General features: G+C 43.7%; 1 protein-coding gene across 2 annotated transcripts in view; it reads right to left on the bottom strand.

Annotated features, from left to right (window-relative positions):
- Window positions 1-2,536: 2,536 nt before the first annotated feature.
- IP6K3 (inositol hexakisphosphate kinase 3) overlaps window positions 2,537-24,032 on the bottom strand; it is a 37,456-nt gene continuing 15,960 nt past the window's right edge. The window contains exons 3-6 of one of the 2 annotated variants that reach the window (XM_061632409.1): window positions 12,367-12,577; window positions 7,149-7,327; window positions 5,878-6,053; window positions 2,537-4,121 (exon numbers count right to left, since the gene is read on the bottom strand). In XM_061632409.1, the coding sequence (XP_061488393.1) occupies window positions 3,654-4,121; window positions 5,878-6,053; window positions 7,149-7,327; window positions 12,367-12,577 (1,034 nt within the window). In that variant the 3' untranslated portion in view covers window positions 2,537-3,653. The remainder of the gene's footprint in view (window positions 4,122-5,877; window positions 6,054-7,148; window positions 7,328-12,366; window positions 12,578-24,032) is intronic. The other variant, XM_061632410.1, reaches the window with a different exon arrangement.

Below are 24,032 nucleotides of genomic sequence, written 5' to 3'. Positions count from 1 at the left end.
GCTGCTTTGCCTCACTTAGCCCCATGATTCTCTCCTAGATGGTGGGAGCCAATTAGCATGCAAGAAGATTCATATTGACTGCTGATTAGCTGTAGACTCCTGACCTTGCTCCCCTCCCTGTAGCTTTTAAGCAAGCATACACTCACCAGGAGGGGGCCAGATGCAAAAAAAATGGAGCTGTGTCCCACCAGGAAAACATATCTAGTGTTTTGAATTTCCCAAAGCTTCATCAATCTCTGATTGCCAGAGGGTGGTAATAAGTGAATGTGTTGATGGCTCAATCTACAATTACGGCTTTATTTCTAGTGCACTTCATAAGCAAAACACTGTTCCCTTTTTGTTGTTGTTTCATCCTCACAACTACCCTGTAGGCAAGGTAGGAGTTGGCTTAGGTGAAGCAATAGCTCCTTGTCTATTTTGTGAGGTTAGGTTGTTTTTACTTGTTTTTTTATGTTGCATTTTAAAATTGTTGTAACCTGCCCTAGGACTTTTGGGTGAAGGGTGAGTAATAAATGTTAATAATAATTACATTGTAATATGGTGGGATGAATCCAGATTGTCTGCCTTGTAGGTCTATACCACTATTCACAGAACCCCATTTGCTGATGTGTTGCTGACAGCTCTTGGGTACATGATATGTGGCTAGATTGTGAGTCTATTTAGAGCGGGGTAGGGAACCTTTTGGCTTCCCATGGCCCACCTCTGACAGGTGGGTGGGACAACCCTCCTGTCAATCACCTGGCATCATTCTGACATCACATGGTTGACAGATGAGTTGTCCTGTCCACCTTGTGTGGGTTTCTCAAGCTTGCCTTTGCATCCAGAGTGCAAGGGTCGTTGACAGCCCTATGCATTGCAAGCCTCCCCTTGTTGCTCCTTTCCACCTCCAATGGTGGAGGTGGGAAGAGCCACGTTGGGCAACTTCAAAGAGCAGCACTGTGAGGGAGAGGCAGTTTCCATTGAATGGGAACAGTTTTCCCCTTCCTTGAGCAAGGCATGCTCCTACCACCCATCAGTTGATGGGAGCTTGGAGCTGTGCTTTGCTTCAGCAAAGAAACAATCAGGAGCACACTCTAAGGGTCTGATTGTTCCTTTGAAGTCCCACCCTTACCTGCCCCACACCAGATGTCATGTATGATGTGAAGTGTAGGGGCAGGTGGATGTGGCTTCCCCAAAATGGCTTCATTGGTGGGCCAGGTTCAGCCCATAGGCCAGAGTTTCTCCACTCCTGCTCTAGAGGCTGACTCTTTTTCCTAATCCTTTATGTGAGAAGCATAGCATCAATGTACCATATTCCTTAGGATGAATTCCACAAAGTCAAATTTAGCTCAGGCAAGATCTGGAACACAAGTAGACAAATTTTCATAAAAGAAAAAAGGCTTATTTTGGAAGTAGACTTTGAGCTGGAGTATATTTCAGTTCATGCATATGCAGCATGATTCTTAGCATGCTTATTCAGAAGTAAGCTTTATTTAATTTAGTAGGACTTACTCCCTAGGAAGCAAATTTAGGACTGCAGCTATGCTATCTCATCCTGTTCATGCTTATTAAAAAATAAGTCAGATTTCAGTGAAATTTACTGCCAAGTAAGTGTTGACAGGATTTAATCTGCACATCCACACATTATTGTATCTTTTAATTGTTGTAAACCGCCCAGAGAGCTTCGGCTATGGGGCGGTATATAAATGTAATAAATAAAATAAATAAATAAATAAGGCTCTTCTCTCAAAGATGCATCCATATGGTTAACTCAAAAGGGCCAGCTGGGCAGCCTGTAATATTTAAAATGAATAGTTGTCATCTGGATGTTGGCAGAAAATTAACTTTATTTGCATCTGATGAAGTGGACTCCAGTCCATGAAAACTTATGCAATAATAAAATGTGTTAGGATGGTATCTGGTTAAGTCATACTGACAGCAGACCCTTTGAAATCAATAGACTTAATTTGGCTAACTTAATTCCACTGATTTCAGTGGGTCTACTCTGAGTATACCTTGGCTAGATACTACCCATAGACTTTAAAGTACCACAAGACTCTGCTGGTTTTGCTGCACCAAAAATAGCTACCCTTCTGGAAACTGTAAGATCTGCTTTAGTCACTTTTTGAGGTTAAAAAAAGTGTGTGTTTAAAAAAAAATAAAGTGTCATAATGATTTGAATTATATGAACAGAGCAAATGAAGACAAAAGCCATTTGTGCCTGAAGACTTTGACAGCTCAAGTGAGACTGCTCTGGATGTTCGCTGTCAGCTGCATGTTAGCAATATTTGGCATTGTGAACTACTTCTTTTAGCAATTTCCTGCAGCTGGGTAGCAGTCTAAGTGGAACATGTACTTGGCCTAATGATTTAATCTTCCTGTCACAATTTCTGGCTATTCACAGGCCACAGGCAATACATCAATAGCAAAAGGATTCCCCTGGAGGCCTGATATTTAAACTAAAAGAAACTATTTTTACAGCAATTATGCAAATGCTAACAGATCTTTAAGAACCAGCGTAAAGGAAACACAGAGATAACCAGGATGTTACAGGGCCTATACAATTTATTTACAGTTTGACATTCCCATTTTGGGCTTTATATCTCTATATTTAAACACATTCTAACAGTTTCCCTATGAGACATAGGAAATTGGTGGTTCCATAGTTAAATTTGTGAACAAATTCTGTAAACATTTCATCAAGATTCCCCCCCCCATGTATATGCACAGAACTATAACACAAAATAACTAGATAACACTTGGGCCCTAACCCTGATATTTATTTATTTATTTATTTAATTTGTATCCTGCCCTTCCTCCCAGCAGGAGCCCACATGCTGGGCACACATGCCTTCAAGGCCTGTATAATTCCTTAGGCAAAGTCTCTCCAATATAAAATGTCATGGTGTGAATTCCTTCATGGCTGCTGTGTCAGAGATTTTGCATCCTCTCTGTAACAAACACTTTTTCAGCTCTTCTATCGAAGAACTTTTGAAGGACCTACCTTATTCCAGAAGGGGTGATCTGGCACCTGCCCGCTTCCGGTTTGGGTTTTTATTATAGTACGCACTCACTCCTTTTGGATGACACATACATTCCTTGGAGAATACTTTACCACACACACTTGTATGGAATTTAAAAGATCAAGGAATTAATCTACAGTTCATTTTTAACGTGCCAGAGCTTGATGGCGGCTGAGCTTGTGGAGCATGGTTGTGATCTGATTGTGTAAATGAAACTCCTTGGCCCATCAAACAGTGTGAATTAAAATATAAAGCTGTCAATCTGTAAGAACATGATAAACTATCTACATAGTCCTTTTCATGAGCACAATCTTTGCTTGGCCTCTGTTGGCCTCACAAGTCTAAACGGTGTTTGACGAACAAGTCCTTCTCCTAAAATTACTTTCAAGTAACATTGTCTTCTAGCTGACAAATCATATTAATAAGCAACATTAAAATGAGTAAGGGAAAATAACCTTCTGATGGATCACGGTTATGATGGATTTTGTACAATCCACAGTGGCGTATAGCATCATCTGATCCTAGCAAGCCATTCAGTTTATCATTTGAAAACTCTGCACGTGATGTAGTTGCTGGGAGGGCTTCCTGCTGTTGGTCTGAAGTACGTTATGTCTTTTACAACCATGAAGTCTCTTGATAGCTCAGCAGTTGTCATTCTCCCACTAGGATACTCTGAATAATTTTTATTAAGTTTTCTAGGCCGAAAATATAGCCATGATCTGGTCCATCACAGATAGTATGATTAAATTGTAAGCCTTTGTAGGTTGTATGAGCGAAGTCTATCATACGGACATCAGCTTTCAGACAGCTATTTCCATGTGGAACAGGGCAGCTAGCATTCTGACAGTGCCCCTGAAGGTGATTGTCCAAAGGAATTGCTTTCTCCAGTCCTTCATAGATTATGAGAAGTGAGCTGGAGTAGAACCGATAAGAGTTCTGCTTTTTGATAATTGACAGCAGAGCCTTCAACTGAGACACAATGGGTTCCACAAGTTCTGTTCGAAGATGATTCCCATTGTGAAAGAACTGGAAGAGAGCTTGCCTAAAGCCATCAGGTGTGAGTTTCCGTCCATAGTACTTATCTTTGCAGAGATACTGAACAGTGTCTGCCTGGTAGACCTTGGGGAAAAAACCAAAGAACACTACATTAGCTATACCTCGCAGATTGTAGTTCGATACATCATCTTAGATAGGCTCTTCTGAAAGCCTCAGTAGTATAGTATCTGAGTGTGGAGTGTGTCAAATAGTTAATGCATTTATTCTCAGCCTTGCAAGGTAGAGCAGAGCTATATGTGTTGACTTGGGAGTTGCAGTACAGAGAAATCTCAAGAAAGCCAGGATGGAACAAGATATTGTACCTGGTTTTTAAACACTTGAGGTTATGCATTTATTACATTTTTATGGTGTCCAAGAGGTTCAGAATAATGGGTGATAGCCAATGTTAATCATACTCATAGTGGACCCACTAAAATCAACAGATTTCAGTAACATCATGGATTTTAGTGGGTCTTCTCTGACTTACTTGGATATCACTCAGTGTATTCTCACTTTATTCTTACAACAATTCTGTGAGGTAGGTTAGGCTGAGATAGTTATGGTCCCAAGGTTACTTGGTGACCTTCATGAGGGAGGACTTGAACCTGGATCTTCCTGATCTAAGAATGACACTCTATCCATAACATTACATTCACTCTATTATGCCATCATTTCCCCAGCATTTATGTGTCAGAGATTACATTTAACATTGTGCAAGCCTTTTCTTTTGAAATTCTCCTTGTCTCTCTGCCTTGGCAATTACAAATGCTGATGGTCATTTACCACCTTTCCACAGCAGTTCAAAACCATAGGACTACTTCCAACACCTAGGTTAGTGACAAGCACCAGGAATGGCCAAGGTAAAGAACTATTGTAACTGACAAATTTTCAGTAGATCAAGCACAGAGTGACATGCAGTCTGCATCAGCTCTCATGTTACATATTCTACTTGAGATGTGAATTGGGGAAATTATTTCAGTGCTCCTAACTGTAATAAAACAGATTGTTGTGTACAAGTTTTCAAATGTATGGATGAATCTAAGTCAAAGTAAAAGACTGGATGGAGACCTTATTCCTTTTTATACTGTATTTATTGGGGTTATCAGTTTATTAAATAATTGTTAGTTAATTAATCATTTGCCTTTAGATCACCAATTAAAAAATGCCCCATACCAATTAAAGTTGTTAAAGTAGTTGATTACTCCATCAAATAAAGTTTGCAGCTCTAGCATGAGTGTTTTATAAAAAATATTCTTATTTTTCAACTGTAAAGGAGTGATGCTGTAGCCCTTCTCAGGGGTATAAATGTAATTCAGATCCAATGAAATCACTGGGCATCTTGTATTGGCCACAATGGTTTCTGGTCCATGAAAGTTTATACCATGATGATACATTTACTGATGTTCAAGGTGCCACAGGACTCTTCATTGTTTTTGCCACAATAGACTAACATAGTTACTCTATGAAGATTTTGTTACTGATTTTCAACAGCATGAGGATTGCAATCTGTTTTTGCATAAAAGAGATAGAAAATGTATTTTTAAAGCTATTATATTAAGGATGAAAGAGGTGTCTTTTACCTTTTCATTTTGACAACTGCCACAAATCAACAAGTATTTCAGATTTTTTATCTCACTTTTTAAAAAGTACAGGCCTGGGCTAAAGCAGAGCAACTGGGATGTAAAATCAATAATGTTATATTCTTCTTCCTAACATTACATTCTCAGTTGGTATGTATGTTTCAGTCCACGCCTTACTTCTTTATACCATTGAGGAATATGCGCTCTGAGGATACTGCTGTGTTCTTTTTTTCTGAAACACTAGAATGAGCTCTTCTTACCTGCATTCCACAAATACGGACTCCAAGGGAGGCTGATGTACTCTGTTCACACTTCTTTATTTGGCGTGCTTTCTTCTCTTCTGATGCATCATCGCCATGCTGTCTAGTTCCCATCTTTAAGTCCAGAATGCATGGGTATTTGTATTTGGATACCACATTTTCAAGCAACAGAAATTCTGGACACGCAAATTAAGGACATTTCTTTTTTTTACTTAGAACTTTGCAAAACTGCAGTCCACCTTCACTAGCTTCTTGTTTCCATCTCAACCCATTTATTCTGTGAGGTATCACTGCTTCAGAGCTATCCATCATTTTCAATCACTGCTAAAGGCCAGTGGAGGCTTTCTAGCTATAGAGTTCACCAGCCAACGTATAAAGGTTGATAGGAAGTTCTTATTACATGATTGGGCTTTGAGAACTGTATCAGGAATTGGGTATCATGAGTCTTCAGACATTTTCATGCATGTAGAATTTTTTTCCTTTTTCACTGAATGATACAAAGTAGAGCTGAAAGGAAAATCAGCACAAATTGAGACTTTGATTAAATATTTCCTTTGAAACTTTTACATTTGAATGCATAGTTTTTAAATGTTGTGGTATTTGCATTATATGAGTGCAAAACCCAGCTTTTTGGATTTTGAAACCCAAATTCCTTCACATGAAATAGAAACAGTGACATTCAAAATGTATGAGATGCAATCCCTCCCCCCCGATTTTGTCAAAATGGCACATTCTGACAGAGAACTTTTGTTATACAGTGGACTAAATAACATAAATAAATATTCACTTGCAATTTTTCAATTTATTTGTTCAGTATTTTTAACTTATAGAGAAATTTCATACAGAGTATGAGAATACAGGAAAAATCCAGCATATATTAGTTATGACTAACACTGTGATCCTATACCTGTCTACTCATAAGTAAGCCCTATTGAGTTCACTCCTTATAAATGTGTACAGGACTGCATCCTTAGTCCAACTGAAATCAATGCCAGCAAGGTCTGTTTTCTAACATATGAGTTGTGATGCAATGATGTCTGGTTAACCATTAGTCATGATTAATTTTTGCTGGATTGTTCCTTATGTATTTATATTTTATCCAATACCGCTAGAGTCTAAAATTAGCGCAAGTTACCCATGATATATGTAGGCTGAAATGTTCATCTATTATTAAAGGTTCAGGGGATACTGAGAGTTCTGCATTGCAACCTTGGGATTATAAAAACAAAAAAAATCAATCAAATGTATAAAACCAGCTAGGAAAAGGATACGATGAAGTTTGTTCTCATTATACTTGGAAGACATGCGGTTTAGATGCTGTTTATGGCAGTGTAGTCCCCAGGGATTATAGCTGTTCGTTTCTGCCTGGTTCCCATTGGCATCCTCCATAAGTGAAGAGACATCTCTGTGGTATTGAAGGTCTGTCTGTAATAGGGCTTTTCCCTGGCAACTAAGCACAATGCAAAAGAAAGGGAGGGGGAAATCTGATTAGTTAGTATCTAGAATTAACAGCCGATCATCACACCCTAAATATGTACACTTGGAAGTAAGCCCCAGTAATGTCAATAAAACTTACAGCACATTTCTAAGCAAGTTTATTTGGAAGTAAGTTCTTTTGAGTTCTATGAGACTTACTCTCTACTAAACTTGTTTAAGATTGCAGCCATAGAGTTGTATTGAACTCAGAGCAGACCCATTGACATTAATAAAGCTGTCATGTCTATTAACTTCAATGAGTCTACTCTGAGTAGGACTAGCATTAAATACCACCCATGGTAACAAGTAACAGAGCAATCCAAACCTCTGATCCACCTGGAGGAGATGTGAATGAGGCAGAGGTGTCCCTCTGACCAGTCCTGCCCAGCTCCACCAACTGCCACTGGCAGGAAAGGAGCTCCATTGGCAAGGAGTGCCGCCATGTGCCTGTCCAAATATTGGGCATTCAGAAGTCATCTTTGCCCTTGCAATGTTTATTGTTGCTTGCTTGATCCTTCCAACATTTAACTTTTGCTAAATTGGTGAAGGCTATATGACCCTTTCTTCCTGCAATGTGGGAGACTTCCATTCCCTTATAGATATTAGTATGTAATAGCCCTTAGACTTCCCTCCCCCCCAAGTTTACAGACTGGCGGTGTGATTTTCTTTATCACCCTGATGCCACTCATATTTTCTTGGGAGTAAATTCCTTTGGATTTCAGTGGACTACTATTATGTTCAGGACTGCAGCCTTAATAGAAGCTAATAAGCACCTTGTGGGGAATTTGTTGGGACAACATTGGGAAGAAAGTTCAAATCCCTTCCTGCACATTGAAGTTCCAGTCTTGTTTCTCTGCCCCTCCACCACCCCAAAGGGATTATTTCAATGTAAAAAAAAAAGTGCACATTAATTGAATACATGCAAATAGATTCTCATCTAGTTGGCTAATTCCATAGGCATTCAGCAAATACCCTTCGAGGGAACAACTGCTGAAAATCTAAATAATTTCAGACAAGATCTAAACAGGGTGGTTTACAACAGATGCTACTGGAGGTTGCTGATTCATAGGGTCGCCATAAGTTGTAATCAACTTGAAGGCACATAACACACACACAGGTTTCCATCTGTAATTCTATGTACCTTTGGGGCGATTGGTGCATTACAAATTTATTTTATTTAAAAGCACTTCTATACCACTTAATATTTCAAAAAACCCTATGCGAGGCTGCAAGTACAAATGACAAGCATGAGTGGGCAGGCTATTAATTTTTCTTGGGACATAGTCACTTCTATGGGATTATTTGTAAAGCTGGCTTAAATCAAGGATGGGGAACTTCAGACCTGGGGACCAAATCTCTAGGTGATGCTGGGAACTATCCCAGGCCACATCCCTCACTGGCCCTGTTTCAACACCTTGACAGAGCTTGGAAGTAATTTGTTAGAAGTAATGTATTACTTGTCATTCATTACTTTTTTGAGGAATGAGTGGGTAATTCCTTTACATTTTGATTATAATAGTACTAGGAGTAATTTTATTACTTTTGTGGAGTAATTGTAATGTTTCTAGCATTTCTTTTGGGCTTTACTTGGGGGGGAGCAGGGGAAGTCTTCTGCTCCTCTGATTTGTAGATGAAAATCATGTGCCTCAAACTGGGCTTCTGTGCAGCATCACTCTTCCCTCATGCTCTGTGCATGGGTAGGAGGCAACAAGGGAGGAAGTGGACAATGAGACAGGGTGGAGTGGAGAAAACAATTGTTTAAGAAAATGGATGGTGGTGGTGAAGAATGGAGTGGAGGGGAAAAAGCCGGAGGGCAAGAACATGGATAAAGGAGGAGGAGGAGGCAGCAAAAGAATGGAGATAAAGAACTGTGGAGGTGAAAGATGACGTGTGTGTATGTGAATACTGTGTTTGCACTTGGCACACAAAGTGGCCTCCACCACCCTCTCTGGCTACTGTGCTGCATTTGCAGTATTTTAACTTTTTTGCATCTCAGGGGAAAATGTTTGCTTGGGTGGGTGTCCCTTAGTTGGTGGCAGGGCAGGGTCTGGGACGTAGTTAAGTGTGAGAGATTATGCTTGCTGGCTGAGGGGGGGTTGCACTTGGTTTGATGTACAAAGATCTGAGTAGTGGCCTCTGCCTCCCCCCCCCCCCACCTCCCTTACCAGCGGAGAGACCACCATTGCTATCTCATGGATAAAAATAATTATTCTACTACCTCTGTATGTGTGTGTTTATTTTTAATATTGTTTTAGGCTACTTAGATGTGCAGCAGCCAAGGCTAGCACCTTGTAGGCATTTTTTTTTAAAAGTAACTGAAATGTAATTGTAGTGATGACTTTTGAGAGAAAGCAAAGTAATCAGTTACTTTCAGAGCAATTGCAAATGTAATGGTAATTACTACTTTTTGGGCCATGTAATTGTAACTGTAATTTATTACTTTTTAAAAGTAATCTTCCAAGCTCTGCACCCTGACATATTTGCCTAGCTGGAATGTGCCCTTGAGCTCTGATAATATCTCTTGTTTGTTTCCAGTGAGGATGGGGGGTGGGGTGCATATAGATATTAGCCTACTGTACATATACTACTAAAAGAAACCAGTAATGATTTGAAACGAATGCTGATGAAAGTTAAAGAGGAAAGCACAAAAGCAGGACTACAGCTGAACGTCAAGAAGATTAATGACAACAAGATTTAAGTAACTTTAAAGTTGACAATGAGGACCAAGGGTGGCTCCAAAGTATGGCCAGGTGGGGCCCTGGCTGAGGGCCCCGTGGCCCACAGGACCCCCTGAAGTGATCCTCGTTATTGTGGGGGAGTAGCGCTCCCCTTCCATGGCAGGCTCCCTGCTGCGGATCGCAGAGAGGGAGCTGCCTGCCCACTCTCTCACTCTCCCCCCACCTGTCTGCTCTCCCTCTGCCCCCTTGCTTGCTTGCCCTCCCCCTCCCCCTCTTGCTCCCCCTCCACCTCTTGCTCCCTCTCCCCCTCTTGCTCTCCCTCCCCCTCTTGCTTTCCCTCCCCCTCTTGCTTGCCCTCTCCCTGCTTCCTCGCTCCCCCTATCCCACTAACTCTCCCTCCCCTCCCCTCCCCCGCTCGCTCTCCCTCCCCTCCCCCGCTCGCTCTCCCTCCCCTCCCCCGCTCGCTCTCCCTCCCCTCCCCCGCTCGCTCTCCCTCCCCTCCCCCGCTCGCTCTCCCTCCCCTCCCCCGCTCACTCTCCCTCTGCCCGCTCACTCCCCTCTCCTCCCCAGCTTGCTTGCCCTCCCCCTCCCCCACTCACTCACCCTCCCCCCACTCACTCACCTTCACCCTCCCCCTCCCCCGCACCCTCCCCCTCCCCCGCGCCCTCCCCCTCCCCCGCGCCCTCCCCCGCGCCCTCCCCCTCCCCCGCGCCCTCCCCCTCCCCGTGCCCTCCCCCTCCCCGTGCCCTCGCCCTCCCCGTGCCCTCGCCCTCCCCGTGCCCTCGTCCTCCCCCCGCGCCCTCGCCCTCCCCCCGCGCCCTCGCCCTCCCCCCGCGCCCTCGCCCTCCCCCCGCGCCCTCGCCCTCCCCCCGCGCCCTCGCCCTCCCCCCGCGCCCTCGCCCTCCCCCCGCGCCCTCGCCCTCCCCCCGCGCCCTCGCCCTCCCCCCGCGCCCTCGCCCTCCCCCCGCGCCCTCGCCCCGCTCCCTCGCCCTCGCCCCGCTCCCTCGCCCTCGCCCCGCTCCCTCGCCCTCGCCCCGCTCCCTCGCCCTCGCCCCGCTCCCTCGCCCTCGCCCCGCTCCCTCGCCCTCGCCCCGCTCCCTCGCCCTCGCCCCGCTCCCTCGCCCTCGCCCTCCCCCTGCTCACTCACCTCCCCACCGGCCCGCCCCCTCCACCGGCCCACCTGACCTCCTGCTCCTTGAAGGCAGGTAGGTGGGCTGTGGATGCGTGCTCCAGGGCTCAGGGCAGGCTGGTGTCCAAGGGCCCTGGCATTCTTGGGGCCAGCCCTGACAAGGACATTGAACTTGTCAAGGATTATCAATACCTTGGCACAGTCATTTACCAAAATGGAGACAGTAGTCAAGAAATCAGAACGTTAGGACTGGGAAGGGCAGCTATGAGAAAACTAGAAAAGGTCCTCAAATGCAAAGATGTGTCACTGGACACTAAAGTCAGGATCATTCAGACCATGGTATTCCTGATCTCTATGTATGGATGTGAAAGTTGGACAGAGAAAAAAGTGGATTAGAGAAAAATCAACTCATTTGAAATGTGGTGTTGGAGGAGAGCTTTGCAGATACCATGGACAGCAAAAAAGACAAATAATTGGGTGTTGGAACAAATTAAAGCAGAACTATCACTAGAAGCTAAAATGATGAAACTGAGGTTATCATACTTTGGACACATCATGAGAAGACATGATTCACTAGAAAAGACAATAATGCTGGGAAAAACAGAAGGGAGTAGAAAAAGGGGAAGACCAAAGAAGAGATGAATTGATTCCATAAAGGAAGCCACAGACTTGAACTTACAAGATCTGAACAGGGTAGTTTATAACAGATGCTATTGGAGGTCACTGATTCATAGGGTTGGCATAAGTTGTAATCGACTTGAAGGCATATAACGACAGCAAAACAAAATTAGGTTATTTGTTCCACCCACGTTTACTACTGGCATATGGCCCTTGAAAAGTTGTACAGAAAGGAATGAGGCCCTCAGGCTGAAAAAGGGTCTCCACCCCAGTTTAAATTATGATGGAAGAAGAAATGGCCCTGTAGTGAGTCAAGTGCACTAACACCTTAAGCATGTGAAAACAAGGAGTTTGTCACTGAAAAGAGTTGTATCTCTCAATATGAAAGCTGAATGAGTTTCAAATTGCTCTCAGTGCGTTTGCATCCACTGGGATATAATAACATCATATACAGAATTCCTATTCCCTTTTGAGATTCTTGTTGCTTGAGCTACCCATTGCAGATGAGAACAATCTTGACTTCAGTCCAGATGCTCTGAGAAACAAGAGCATTGCATAGATGCATATTGCTGGGTGTGGGCTGCTTACCTGTCTTTGATAGTGTTTGTGAGTGGGCCATGATTCCATTTGACAAATGTGTGGTCACCGCTGTTAGTGTTTGCCTGGCTGAGTTTTTGCCAGATTGTAATTGAAGACTCCTTGGAGGCATTATCCAAAGAATTGTGGTTATCCATTTGCGGGCAGGCTATAAGGCTTAAATTGCCCATGCTGTCCTTCTTGAGCTGTACAGAAACAGTACCTTTAAAGAAGACAAAGAATTGTGTAAATGTCATGGCCCCGTCAGAGGACTCATCAGACGAGGATGACTCGGGAGTAACAGCAGCAGACCCAGAAGCAGCAGACCCAGAAGAAGAAATGGAGGAAACTCCTGAGAACCCAGCTCCTTCTCCCCCTCAGCTGCAGAGCACCCCAGACACAGCTGAAGCCCTTCAGCCAGACGCAGGCAGTGAACAGGAGACTCCCCCCTCACCTGCAGAATATAGACAACAGAAGGTCAGGCAGAAGAGGGGCAGGCCTGTCCACGTAAGGCCAAAACGCTGATGGCTCACACCTGCTGACAAACCTGCTCCTTAAAAGTCAAACCTTGGCTTCAGCTTGTTGCTGACTACAACATCAGGCGTGACCACTGTGTGTCTTCCTATTCCCTGAACCTTGACTTGGACTGATCTCTCGGCAAACTAGACCCGGACCTTCACTGACGTCTCTTCTGGATTTCTGGCTTGGCATGTAAGCTTTGAACGGCCTCTGCTCTTATCTTGCTTCCTCCTTGCTAGCCCGGCAGATTTATAGCCAAGGAATCTCCAGCCCTGACTGCACCCCCACCGACACTGCTGTCTCAGTGAAGAGCTGACAGTAAATATGAGAGATGGAAATCCACTTGTATACAGTCCGTTGGAGCTGAGGGGGAAAATCAGTTCACAATTAAGTCCTTTTAACAAACATTTACAGTTCCAATTTACTTTCACTGAGAACCTCATCAAAGATTGGTTTCTTCCAGATCGCTTAGTTTGTGAATTCGGTTAGTGATACTTTTAGTTCACCATAATTTGTGAAGCCGTTTCCATGTTTGTTTAGGACAAAAATTAAATGACTGTGATTTCTTAGGACGTTGTCATCCAGGTCATGACTGAAATGCTAAGAAAACAAATGTTAACCCCCCCACAAAGGATTCTTATATAAATTGCTGCCTCAAAAAGTGGTAAGTAGTGAATGTACAGATGATGAAATGACCAACTGAAATCAATACTTTTGTCAAGATTATCAAAGGTGATAATTTGTAAATTCACAGCATTTGACCTTTGATTTGAACATTTATTTTAGGGGGAAGTTATGCAAGGCACATTTTATTCTGGAGTGGCTATAGCCTTGTTCATACGGCATACTGAGGGACTGAAGGTATAGCCTGAAACTGATTTTATCCCCCCTGCTTTTAGTGTTACCTCTTTAGTCCTCTTTTAATATCTCTCCCCTTGATTTCTTAACTGTATTTTATGCATTTTATATATTTTGTTGTAGGGTAGAAGAGTGGGATAGAAATATTTTAAATAAAAAATATTTGGGGATATGAACATGTGGACAGGTGGAATTGGAATTGTGTTTGCTGGCCTTTGCCTCCCAAGTCCACACATTGATCTAAGGCTCCCTACTGTCCATGTATTCATATCCCTGGATATATTGCATGAAGAGAGCTTATGAAAGCATTTGTAGCTGGTTAGGAAGCTACTGACAGTTCAAACCTAGTTCTATTTAGATCTTTGACTTTGAGGAGTTGAGCATGTGCCCTGAAATAGCACATCTCTTTGGCCTCTCTGAAATGCCTTTTTCTTCCATCTCCATTCCACCTCTGTACCTTACACAAAAGCTACCATGTATACAATGTCCTTGCACTTTAATTCTTTCCATGTTGTGCCATAGCATAGCTAAATCAAGTGAGGCCTGCCATCTGACATCACATTCCTGTATGCAGAGGCAAACAAACCAGGCATTGCATTCACACCCATGACCCATGTGTCGGAATGCAGAGCATGCCAAATTTGTATGAACTGGGGTGAAATGACTTAAAGTGCAGCATAGGTGAGTGAGGGGGCAGTGCTGAAGCTGCCTTTCCTACCCATGTTTATCTCAGCGGATGTTGCACCCAGCATCCCCCTTGGGGAAAAATAAGTAGGGGTAGGTTTTTTAAGGGAACAAAGTGTGTGTGGGTTTAACCTGCCCTTTCCTGCACTCCTGCCCTCCTTGGACCCTGATAATTTTAACAACTATAGACCGGTAGCAAATGTTCCATTTCTGGGCAAGGTTCTAGAGCGCGTGGTCGCTCACCAACTCCAGGCTCTCTTGGATGAAACTGATTATCTGGACCCATTTCCATCGGGCTTTCGGCCGGGGTTTGGTACAGAAACGGCCTTGGTCGCCCTGTATGATGACCTCTGTCGGGAGAAAGACAGAGGGAGTGTAACTCTGTTGGTTCTCCTTGATCTCTCGGCGGCTTTGGATACCATCGACCATGGTATCCTTCTGGGGCGACTCACGGACTTGGGAATTGGAGGCACTGCTTGGCAGTGGCTGCACTCCTATCTTGGGAATCGCCTCCAGAAGGTGATGCTTGGGGAGCATTACTCGAGTCCCTGGGTACTCCAATATGGGGTCCCGCAGGGTTCAGTTCTGTCCCCCATGCTCTTTAATATCTATATGAAGCCGCTGGGTGAGGTCATCAGGAGTTTTGGAGTGCGTTTTCAGCAATATGCTGATGATACGCAACTCTACTTCTCCTTTTCATCTTCCTCAGGTGAGGCTGTCAATGTACTGAACCGCTGCCTGGCCGCGATAATGGACTGGATGAGAGCTAATAAACTGAAACTCAATCCTGACAAGACTGAGATGCTGTTGGTGGGGGGGTACTCTGCCCAGCTGGTTGATGTCAGACCTGCTCTGGATGGGGTTACACTCCCCCTAAAGGAGCAGGTCCGTAGTTTGGGGGTCTTATTAGATCCGCTCCTGTCACTTGAGGCTCAGGTAGCCTCGGTGGCACGGAATGCGTTCTACCAGCTTCGGCTGGTAGCCCAACTACGACCCTATCTGGACAGGGAGAACCTCGCCTCAGTTATTCACGCTCTGGTAACCTCTAGATTGGATTACTGTAATGCACTCTACGTAGGGTTACCTTTGAAGACGATTCGGAAACTTCAGCTAGTGCAGAATGCTGCGGCCAGAGTTCTTACTGGGACGAAGAAATTCAACCATATAACACCTATTCTGGCCCAACTGCACTGGCTACCTATATGTTTCCGGGCCAGATTCAAAGTGTTGGTTCTTACCTATAAAGCCCTTAACGGCATCGGACCGCAATATCTGATGGAACGCCTCTCTCGCTATGTACCTACCCGTTCACTGCGCTCGACATCTAAGGCCCTTCTCTGGGTCCCAACTCATAGGGAGGCCCGGAGAACAACAATTAGATCTAGGGCCTTTTCAGTGGTGGCCCCCGAATTATGGAATGCCCTCCCAGATGAGATACGCCTGGCGCCTTCTTTGTTATCTTTTCGGCGCCAGGTAAAAACCTACCTCTTCGCCCAGGCATTTTAAACTTTTAAACTTAAATTTAATTTTATTTTAAACTTAACTGTAATTGTATTTTTATTTTATTCGTATTTTAATTTTGTTTTTAAATATGTTTTATATTGTATGTTTTAATCCACACTTGTTCGTTTTTTAAATGTGGTTTTATTTTGCTGTACACTGCCCTGAGAGCTCGTTGCTATAGGGCGGTTTAAAAGTGTAATTAAATAAATAAAATAAATAAAATAAATAAATGTATAGGAATGTAGCAGTAATTTGATTTTAAGAGACAAGACACTTGCTATAGACAGGTTTACTCCTGGGACTTCACTGTTAGTGGACAAAGCTTGAGGCTAGTGGAGTAATATCTTGGAAGGAAAAGCAAGAAGATAAGGCAATCAAATAAAATACCAGTTTCTGAAATCAGGCAACCTACAAAAGGTCTTAAACCTCAATTCCCCTCCCCCCCGTCCCATGTGTAAGAGGGGTAAGTGGCCTTGTTATCTACCCTTTAGCCTTTCCTTTATATATCAAATCTGCTGCATGTTCTAAAATAGAACAGGCCCTTTCCCTCGTTGCTCGGATTTTACATATGTGGTAATATCATTGTCCTAAAATAAAACATCATGGAAAACAGGGCCTGGGTACTTGGAAAGCGGATCTTGTTGTTGTAATATTTTAGAAGACAATCTTCCAAGCAGAAACAAGCATATCATACCAGAATAGCCCTCATTATTGTTCATTTGTTTATTTGGGTTTTATCTTGTCATCAGGGGTGTAGTTGTGTGGGGACTCAGGGGGTCTTAACCCTTTACCTTTGGGGGAGCAGGGTCCCAGCAGGGTCCCTATGTCTCCAGCATCCTACGAGCTAATTAGCATGAAAGGGGAGTGCGTTAGCCACGGTGAAGAGTCTTACTTGTCCTTTCCTGCTGATTGGAGCCAACCAGAGTGAAAGGAGGTGGGTCAAACACTGTGAAGAGTCTTCTGAGGGCTTACACTCACATCTTTCATGCTTATTGGCTCCTAGGCATTAAGAAGGATCTCATTTTCAACCCCGCAGCAAAAAAAAGTGGAGAGGGAGCATGGCTGTGACTAACATAAAGGGACCCTGCGCTTCTGAATTTGCCACTACACTACTGCTTCCCATTTTCAAAGGGCTAAAGACTCAGTGTGGCATAGTGGTTAAGGTGTTGGACTATGGTTCGAATCCCCACACAGCCATGAAACTCACTGGGTGACCTTGGGCCAGTCACTGCCTCTCAGTCTCATGAAAACCCTATTCATAGGGTCGCCATCGACTTGAAGGCAGCACATTTACATTTTAAAGACCCAGAAAAGTTCACCAGCAGACTGACTGTTCATGCCTGATCCTTAAACCCATTATTTGGCAGGGCAGCTGTTCCAAACAATTTGTTATACCTTTGATGCTGAGGCTGAGATTGTTGTAATTACAAACAAACAAAATCCCTGTTGAAGCTGTTTTTGAAATTAGCACCTGCACGCAGGGGCGTCACTACCAGGGTGCGGAGGGTGCGGCCCACACCCGGGTGTCACCATGAGGGGGGTGACACCCAGAGCCACCCCGCCCCGCCCCGTTGCCCAGCAAGGCTGCTCCAACTCCACAGAGGCCGGCGGGCGGGCGAGACTGGGAGCAGCGTCGGCGGGGCGAGGGAGGCGCACCGGCGTTCCCAGGCCTTCTCCGGCTGGGTGCCCCTCCGGCGCGCGCCCTCCCAGGAGCATGGACGGGGTGGCTGGCCTCAAGTGCGCATGCACGCGCACGCAAGCCCAGCCACCTCATCCATGCCCCTGGGAGGGCATGCATCGGAGGTCCGCACCCCCCCGCACTCCCGCTAGTGACGCCGCTGCCTGCATGCTTAAAAGAGCTGTGTTTGCACAGACTGCACATTGGCAGGGTTTCCCCTAAAAACTGCATCCATATTTTCTTTTTGTTGATATAGCACCATTCAGAAATAAACCAAGCAAAAATGGCAGGTCCTTGCCCCAAGGAATAAGCAAGGGTAATAAAACAAGAGAAAAAGGGGAGAAACAGAAAAGCCTATCATGTTCTCAAAGACAAAAGTTAAAACCTCTCTGCCTACCCCAGCGACACAATCAGGATCAACACTGGTCCCCCCACACCTCTGGTGAATGATCTGGGGAGGGTGGGGGAAGAAACAATCTGTATCTTAGTGGTGGTACTGAGCTGGATGGCGAAAGGTTCATCACAGCACTCTGCACTCTCTCCCTCCCAGGGGCAATTCCAAACAGAATGGGATCATATGTATTCACCTTTTAAAATAACACCATTCTCCTCTTCAGTAGATTTTTGTAATAGGGCCTCTGGAGAGATATTGACACCTATGGGTGACATCCAGGCATTTCAGCAAGATGTGAGTATACCTCTTGAGTTTTTAATTCCTATTATTCAATCACAACTGGGATCTGCAACAAAATGTTGCAGTGTGGAGTGCTCCAGCCAGACATGCACTCCTCCAGAATACTCCATTTTGCCCAACAAACGAAGCCGATCTTTAATGCAGTGGCACCTATCCTTTGGAATTCCTTCCCATTAAATATTAGATAGGCAACGTCTCTGTGGTCTTTTCAGAACCTACTGAAGACCTTCCCCTTTCATGAAGCCCTTTAAGTAAAGATTTTCCCCAGTTTGCATCTGTATTGGAATTGTTTTTTAGATGTTTTAATTGTTTTGTTCTTTGTGTGTTTGCCAGCCTGGGCTCCTTTGTGAGGAAGGGCAGGAAATAAATGTAATCAATAGTAATAATAATTGATGTACTGCAAAATGCATGAGGCGATCAGAGAGCAGGAAAACAGAGCCCATATGGTCCATTACACCAAAGCACCCTGTATTTCAACACCCCTCCCCTGCTGACTTTAATGGGACTTACATGGCTGAAGTGCCAATCAGAGAACCTTTGACATATTTACCCCTCTCCCAATGAAGGCTGAGACCACAGTTGCAGCCCAGAAAGTCTCAAATTACAGATTTCATTTGGTCATGGCTTGTAGATGAGGCAGGCTTGACCTTTTGATAAAAGGCTGGTGACAGTGGTCCCTCCTCCTTAAGGCCATCACACCCATCAAGCTCTCAGTTCCAGCCCTAACTTCCTCACAGCAGGGCAGCTGAGAGTCTTTTGCATAGCAAAGCCTTTTGGGGATTAGTCAGGATCCCTTTGGGCCATGTGAGCTGCTCACAGCTGTGCCTGGATGGTTCCAAATCTTGTGGTGGGAACTCAGAACAGAGTAGGGCTGCCAACTGACACTGTTCTACTCTGCTGCTGTGTGTTTAGCAATAGCTTGATACAGGAGAGAAACATCATCTGCTAGGGTTTGCAGATGAACAGAGATCAATTAAAAAGATGGCAAACTTAGGACCAAGAGCCATTTATACCTTTACAAACTAACCCCTTCCACAGCACCTGAGTGCAGAAAATTTGATAGAGTATGAACCTGGTTTTCTTCTCTGTTCCAAAATCTGAGATAGCCAACACCCCAAATTTCATCAATATTGAGGAGTAGCAGAGCAATTGAAGCCCCGCCCAGGCATTGGTGGAGCGTAACAAAGTGGCAGAGCCCAGATGGGGCCTGATGCTGTCAAGTGATGACAGTGGGGCTGGCTCAGGATGCAGCAGTTCCTGGGCCATCTGAGTCCCTCACCCTCCATGCAATGCCCCATTTCAGGGTAGACAGAAGGGAAACCTCTATGGGAAGAGGCTGGCAGAGCTGTTGCGTGCTGAGCAGATGGAGACCTCCATGTCACCCATGTGGGAGTTTGGAGTGTACCCTAAATGTATTATGTAGGTAATCTCCTGAAGAGTTAACTCCAGGAGCAGAGCTTGGAAAAGTTACTTTTTTTGAACTACAACTCCCATCAGCCCAATCCACTGGCCATGCTGGCTGGGGCTGATGGGAGTTATAGTTCAAAAAAGTAACTTTTCAAAGCTCTGTCCAGGAGTTTATATCTATCCACAGTCTTACAGTAAAACATGCCCATAAGAGCAGTAGCATCTTACTCTACTAACCTAGTTCTGCATGTATTTCATATTCAAAACACTTTCCTAGCCTGACTCGAATATCTTAAGCAGCTGTCTCCTGGTGATTAGCACTAAGAAACCTGGACCCTGCTCCGTTCCACAGCTGCTCAGAATATAAGACTAGCACAGATATGAGGCTGTGCCTGAACTACTGCTTCCATAGACAATGGCTTCTGTGCTGCAGCTTTACACCAAAACTACAGAAAGAAGTACTTGAAAAAAGAGGCAGGGGATCCTGCAGGGTTTTGCTGTGATGGTCTCTTATTTTCAGCCCCACCCCTGTCAGTGTAATCAGTCAACCTGAGATCAGTATGGGGATTTTCACATCTGGCTTCTTAGTGTCAGGAATGCTGAATCGGTGTGGTCTCACCACCCAAAAATTCTCGGTCTGGATGTACCCTGAGAGAGGGGGGACAGCAGATCAGTTTTCGTTCCATGTATCAATCAGTTTATTTTTTGCGCTTTGCCAAAGGAGGAGGAGGGAATAGACACTGAATTGCTGAGTACAGTAACAAGCTCTTTATCTAAGACAAATAAGTTTTATTCATGTGCTAGAACAGAATGAGAAACACCAGAAGAGATATGAAGGACTGTGTAGGCCACCCTGAGGCAAGGTATCCTGTCTGCAATGAATACCTGCCTGCTTTTTCTTGAAAACTTCTAACGAGACTTCTATGCAAGTTACTTGTTAAACTTCATTCTCTTTCAGTAAAATAGTAGCAAAACCATAAGGCACCCCAAGTGAACTGATCCTTCATTGTTACAGGAGCAGTAAGGTAGCCACTTCCTTATGGTTTATTTCCATATCACCACAACTGGAGGTTTGGAACCGTGTGGATGGGACCAGTGACAAGAGCATCTCCCATACAATTGCCGCTCAGTCCAAAAGGTGATGGTTGGGTGGAAACCATAGTGGCACAAGGAGAACCCAAGGAAACATAGTTCTTGCAGTGCTTGAATAATGGGAGAACAGGCCTTGAGTGGCCACAAAATGTTGTGTTTTTAAGATACAAAAATAATATTCAGAACCACTGAAATGTCACAAAGTCATATGCAAACTTTAGAGGTCCCCAGAACTTTTCATTCAGCTTGATGATAAAGAGTTCTGCAGAACCTGAAATCTTGCACATGACTTTGTGACATTTTAGTTGGGCCTAATAAAAGTATTGCCATACCTTAGCTTTTAAGCTAATGACCCACACTTTTGGTGAATATAACCTCTTTTTCTCGACCTGACAAAATCAGCATATACTAACTGGAATAGCCAACATTAATCCACTGGCATGTGCAGCATATGATCAAAGAACACATCCATGCAATATAATTTCAGTTCATTGGCTTCTGCAATTGTCTTTGTTACAATTTAGAATTTACCACCGAAGGAGCAATAGTTGCTACAACTGAATGCTTTCATTTTGGTACCTCTGACAATTCTGTTGGGTTATGTGCATAGCAAGCTCAGCAGGCAGAGAATATTTCCAGAAGGTATCAGCATGCCAGAAGCATCTGAGCAATTCTCAGAAGCTGTTTTGCTATGTAGTTTCCTAGCTCTGTCCTTGTGTGTATATTTTTAAACTAATAGACACATTTATTTACTGCCATGTGCAATATGAGTCTGGGCAGAGCCTGGCCTGAAAGAAACTCTGTAATTTCACAGTAGTTCTAGACAGGCAGCCTTGGAAGGTGAGGTATTCATGAAAGAAAGAAAAAAGAGAGAGAAAAAAACTTGTCTCAAGGTCATCAAACCCTGTTGGAAATGCATAAAAGGAGCTGCTGGTTTTGTAAACAAGTACAGCAGTCCTATGAATTTCTACTCAGAGGTAAGTCCCACTGAATTCAATGAGAGGCGCTCCCAAAAATATACAGCCTAATTGGTATTAGATTTTAATGACAGTCAAGCAAAGTTTTGCAAAATGGCATTATTACATAAAGGTCCCTAAGCCACTGTGAAGCCTTCAGGATGTATAAAAATAGAGCCAAGGTCCAGCCATGCTGGTGAATCCAAGCCAGGGAATACACAGATATTCCTTCTAAAGCTTAGCCTGCTATTTTGCCGCATGGGACAGCACAGAGCCAGCTCAAGACATTTTGCTGCTTTAGGCAGAAGAGCAAATGGCACCCCCTTCCAAGTCAAGGGAAATAATACCCAAGGCTTGAAGAAGCTGAGTGCAATGCTGTCAGGAGTCTAGACCAAGAGGCTAGATTCCTAGTAGCAGGGTCACCCAAGGCAGAATGGTCAAAGCTGAGACACCAGACTAAGATGCATCCAGATTCAGAGGAAGGCAATGGTAAACCACCTCTGAATACCGCTTACCACGAAAACCCTATGAACAGAGTATCCAAAATGCAACACGAGATAGTGTCAGAAGATGAGACCCCCAGGTCAGATGGCATTCAGTGAGCTACTGGGGAAGAACAAAGGACAAGTACGAGTAGCGCTGTGACTAATGACACAACTGGGTCAAAGCTGAAAGGAAGCCCAGAGACTGATGTGCACCGATGCGAAAGGAGAGTCCGGAGTTGTGCAATGTACACAATAGGAACATGGAATGTGAGAAGCATGAACTAGGGAAAGTTAGAAATTGTCAAGCAAGGAATGGAACGTATCAACATTACAATACTTGGGAAGAATGAATTAAAATCGATGGGAATGGGACATTTTCATTCAGGCAACTGCAAAATATTTTATGCAGGAAATGATAAATTAAGAAGGAATGGCGTTGCTTTAATAGTGAGAAGTGATGTAGCAAGGGCAATTAGGAGCTATAATGCAAAATCTGAGTGAGTGATACAGATGAGACTCAACGGAAAAGCTATTAACATAACCATTATCCAAGACTACACTCCAATGGCAAATGTAGAAGAAGAGGAATTGGAGAGATTTTCACAGAAGTACAAGAAGAAATTGATCATACACCAAAACAAGATGTGCTGATAATCATGGGGGACTGGAATACAAAAGCAGGGGACAGAGAAGAACTAGGAATTGTGGGGAAATGGGGCTTAGGAGATAGAAATGAAGCAGGAGAAAGACTTATTGAATTCTGCAAAGCCAATAATCTGTTTCTAGCAAACACATTTTTTGAGCAACCGAAAAGATGACTGTACATGTGGACATCACCAAATGGTCAATATAGGAATCAAATTGATTATATAAGTGGTAGCAGAAGATGGAGAAGTTTCATACTTTCTACGAAAACAAGAACAAGAGCAGACTACAGTACAGATCATAAACTGGTAATATCAAAAATCAGAGTAAAGCTAAAGAACAACAACAAAACAATCATAACGCCAAGATACAATTTAAACAACATCCCAGAAGAATATAAAGACCAAATAAGGAACAGATTTGAGGCTTTAAACTTAGTTGATAGAGAACCAGAAGAACTATGGAGTGAAACAAGAGACATTATCAGGGAAGAATGCAAAAAGACAATACCTCTAGCTGAAAGGAGAGAAAGACCTCAATGGATGATGGACGAAACCCTGAAAATGGTTAAAGAGAGAAGGAAAGCAAAAGCAAAAGGAGAGAGAAACACGGTCAGAACCCTAAATGCAATAATACAGAACTAGTACGTAGGAACCAAGAGAACTATTACAACTACTATCGCATAGAAATAAAAGAGGACAATAAAAAAGGTAGAACAAGAGCTTTATTCCAAAAGATCAGAGAAATTAAAGGAAAATTTAAACCGACAGTAGGGATGTTGAATACTCAGCAGGGGAATACACAGACCGACCGAGATTTAATAAAAGGAAGATGGAAGCAAAGCAATACACTGAAGAATTATATAAAAGAAATGCAAGGATGACAGATTCATTTATGGAGGAACAGTATGATGATGATCCAGAAATCTTAGAATGCGAGGTGGAAGCTGCTCTTAAAATACTTGGAAAAAGCAAACCACCAGGAACGGATGGCATACCAATAGAGCTGCTATAAGGTACTGAGATTGAACCTGTTCATATTTTGCCAAAATTTGTCAACAAATATGGAAAACAAAACAATGGCCCGTAGACTGGAAGCGTTCAATATATATCCCAATTCCAAAGAAAGGGTGTGAGACGGGTGTATTTTATCACCCT

This window comes from Rhineura floridana, chromosome 6, assembly GCF_030035675.1.
Source record: "Rhineura floridana isolate rRhiFlo1 chromosome 6, rRhiFlo1.hap2, whole genome shotgun sequence".
Classification (NCBI taxonomy): domain Eukaryota; kingdom Metazoa; phylum Chordata; class Lepidosauria; order Squamata; family Rhineuridae; genus Rhineura; species Rhineura floridana.
This window is presented reverse-complemented; position numbering and strand designations above follow the sequence as displayed.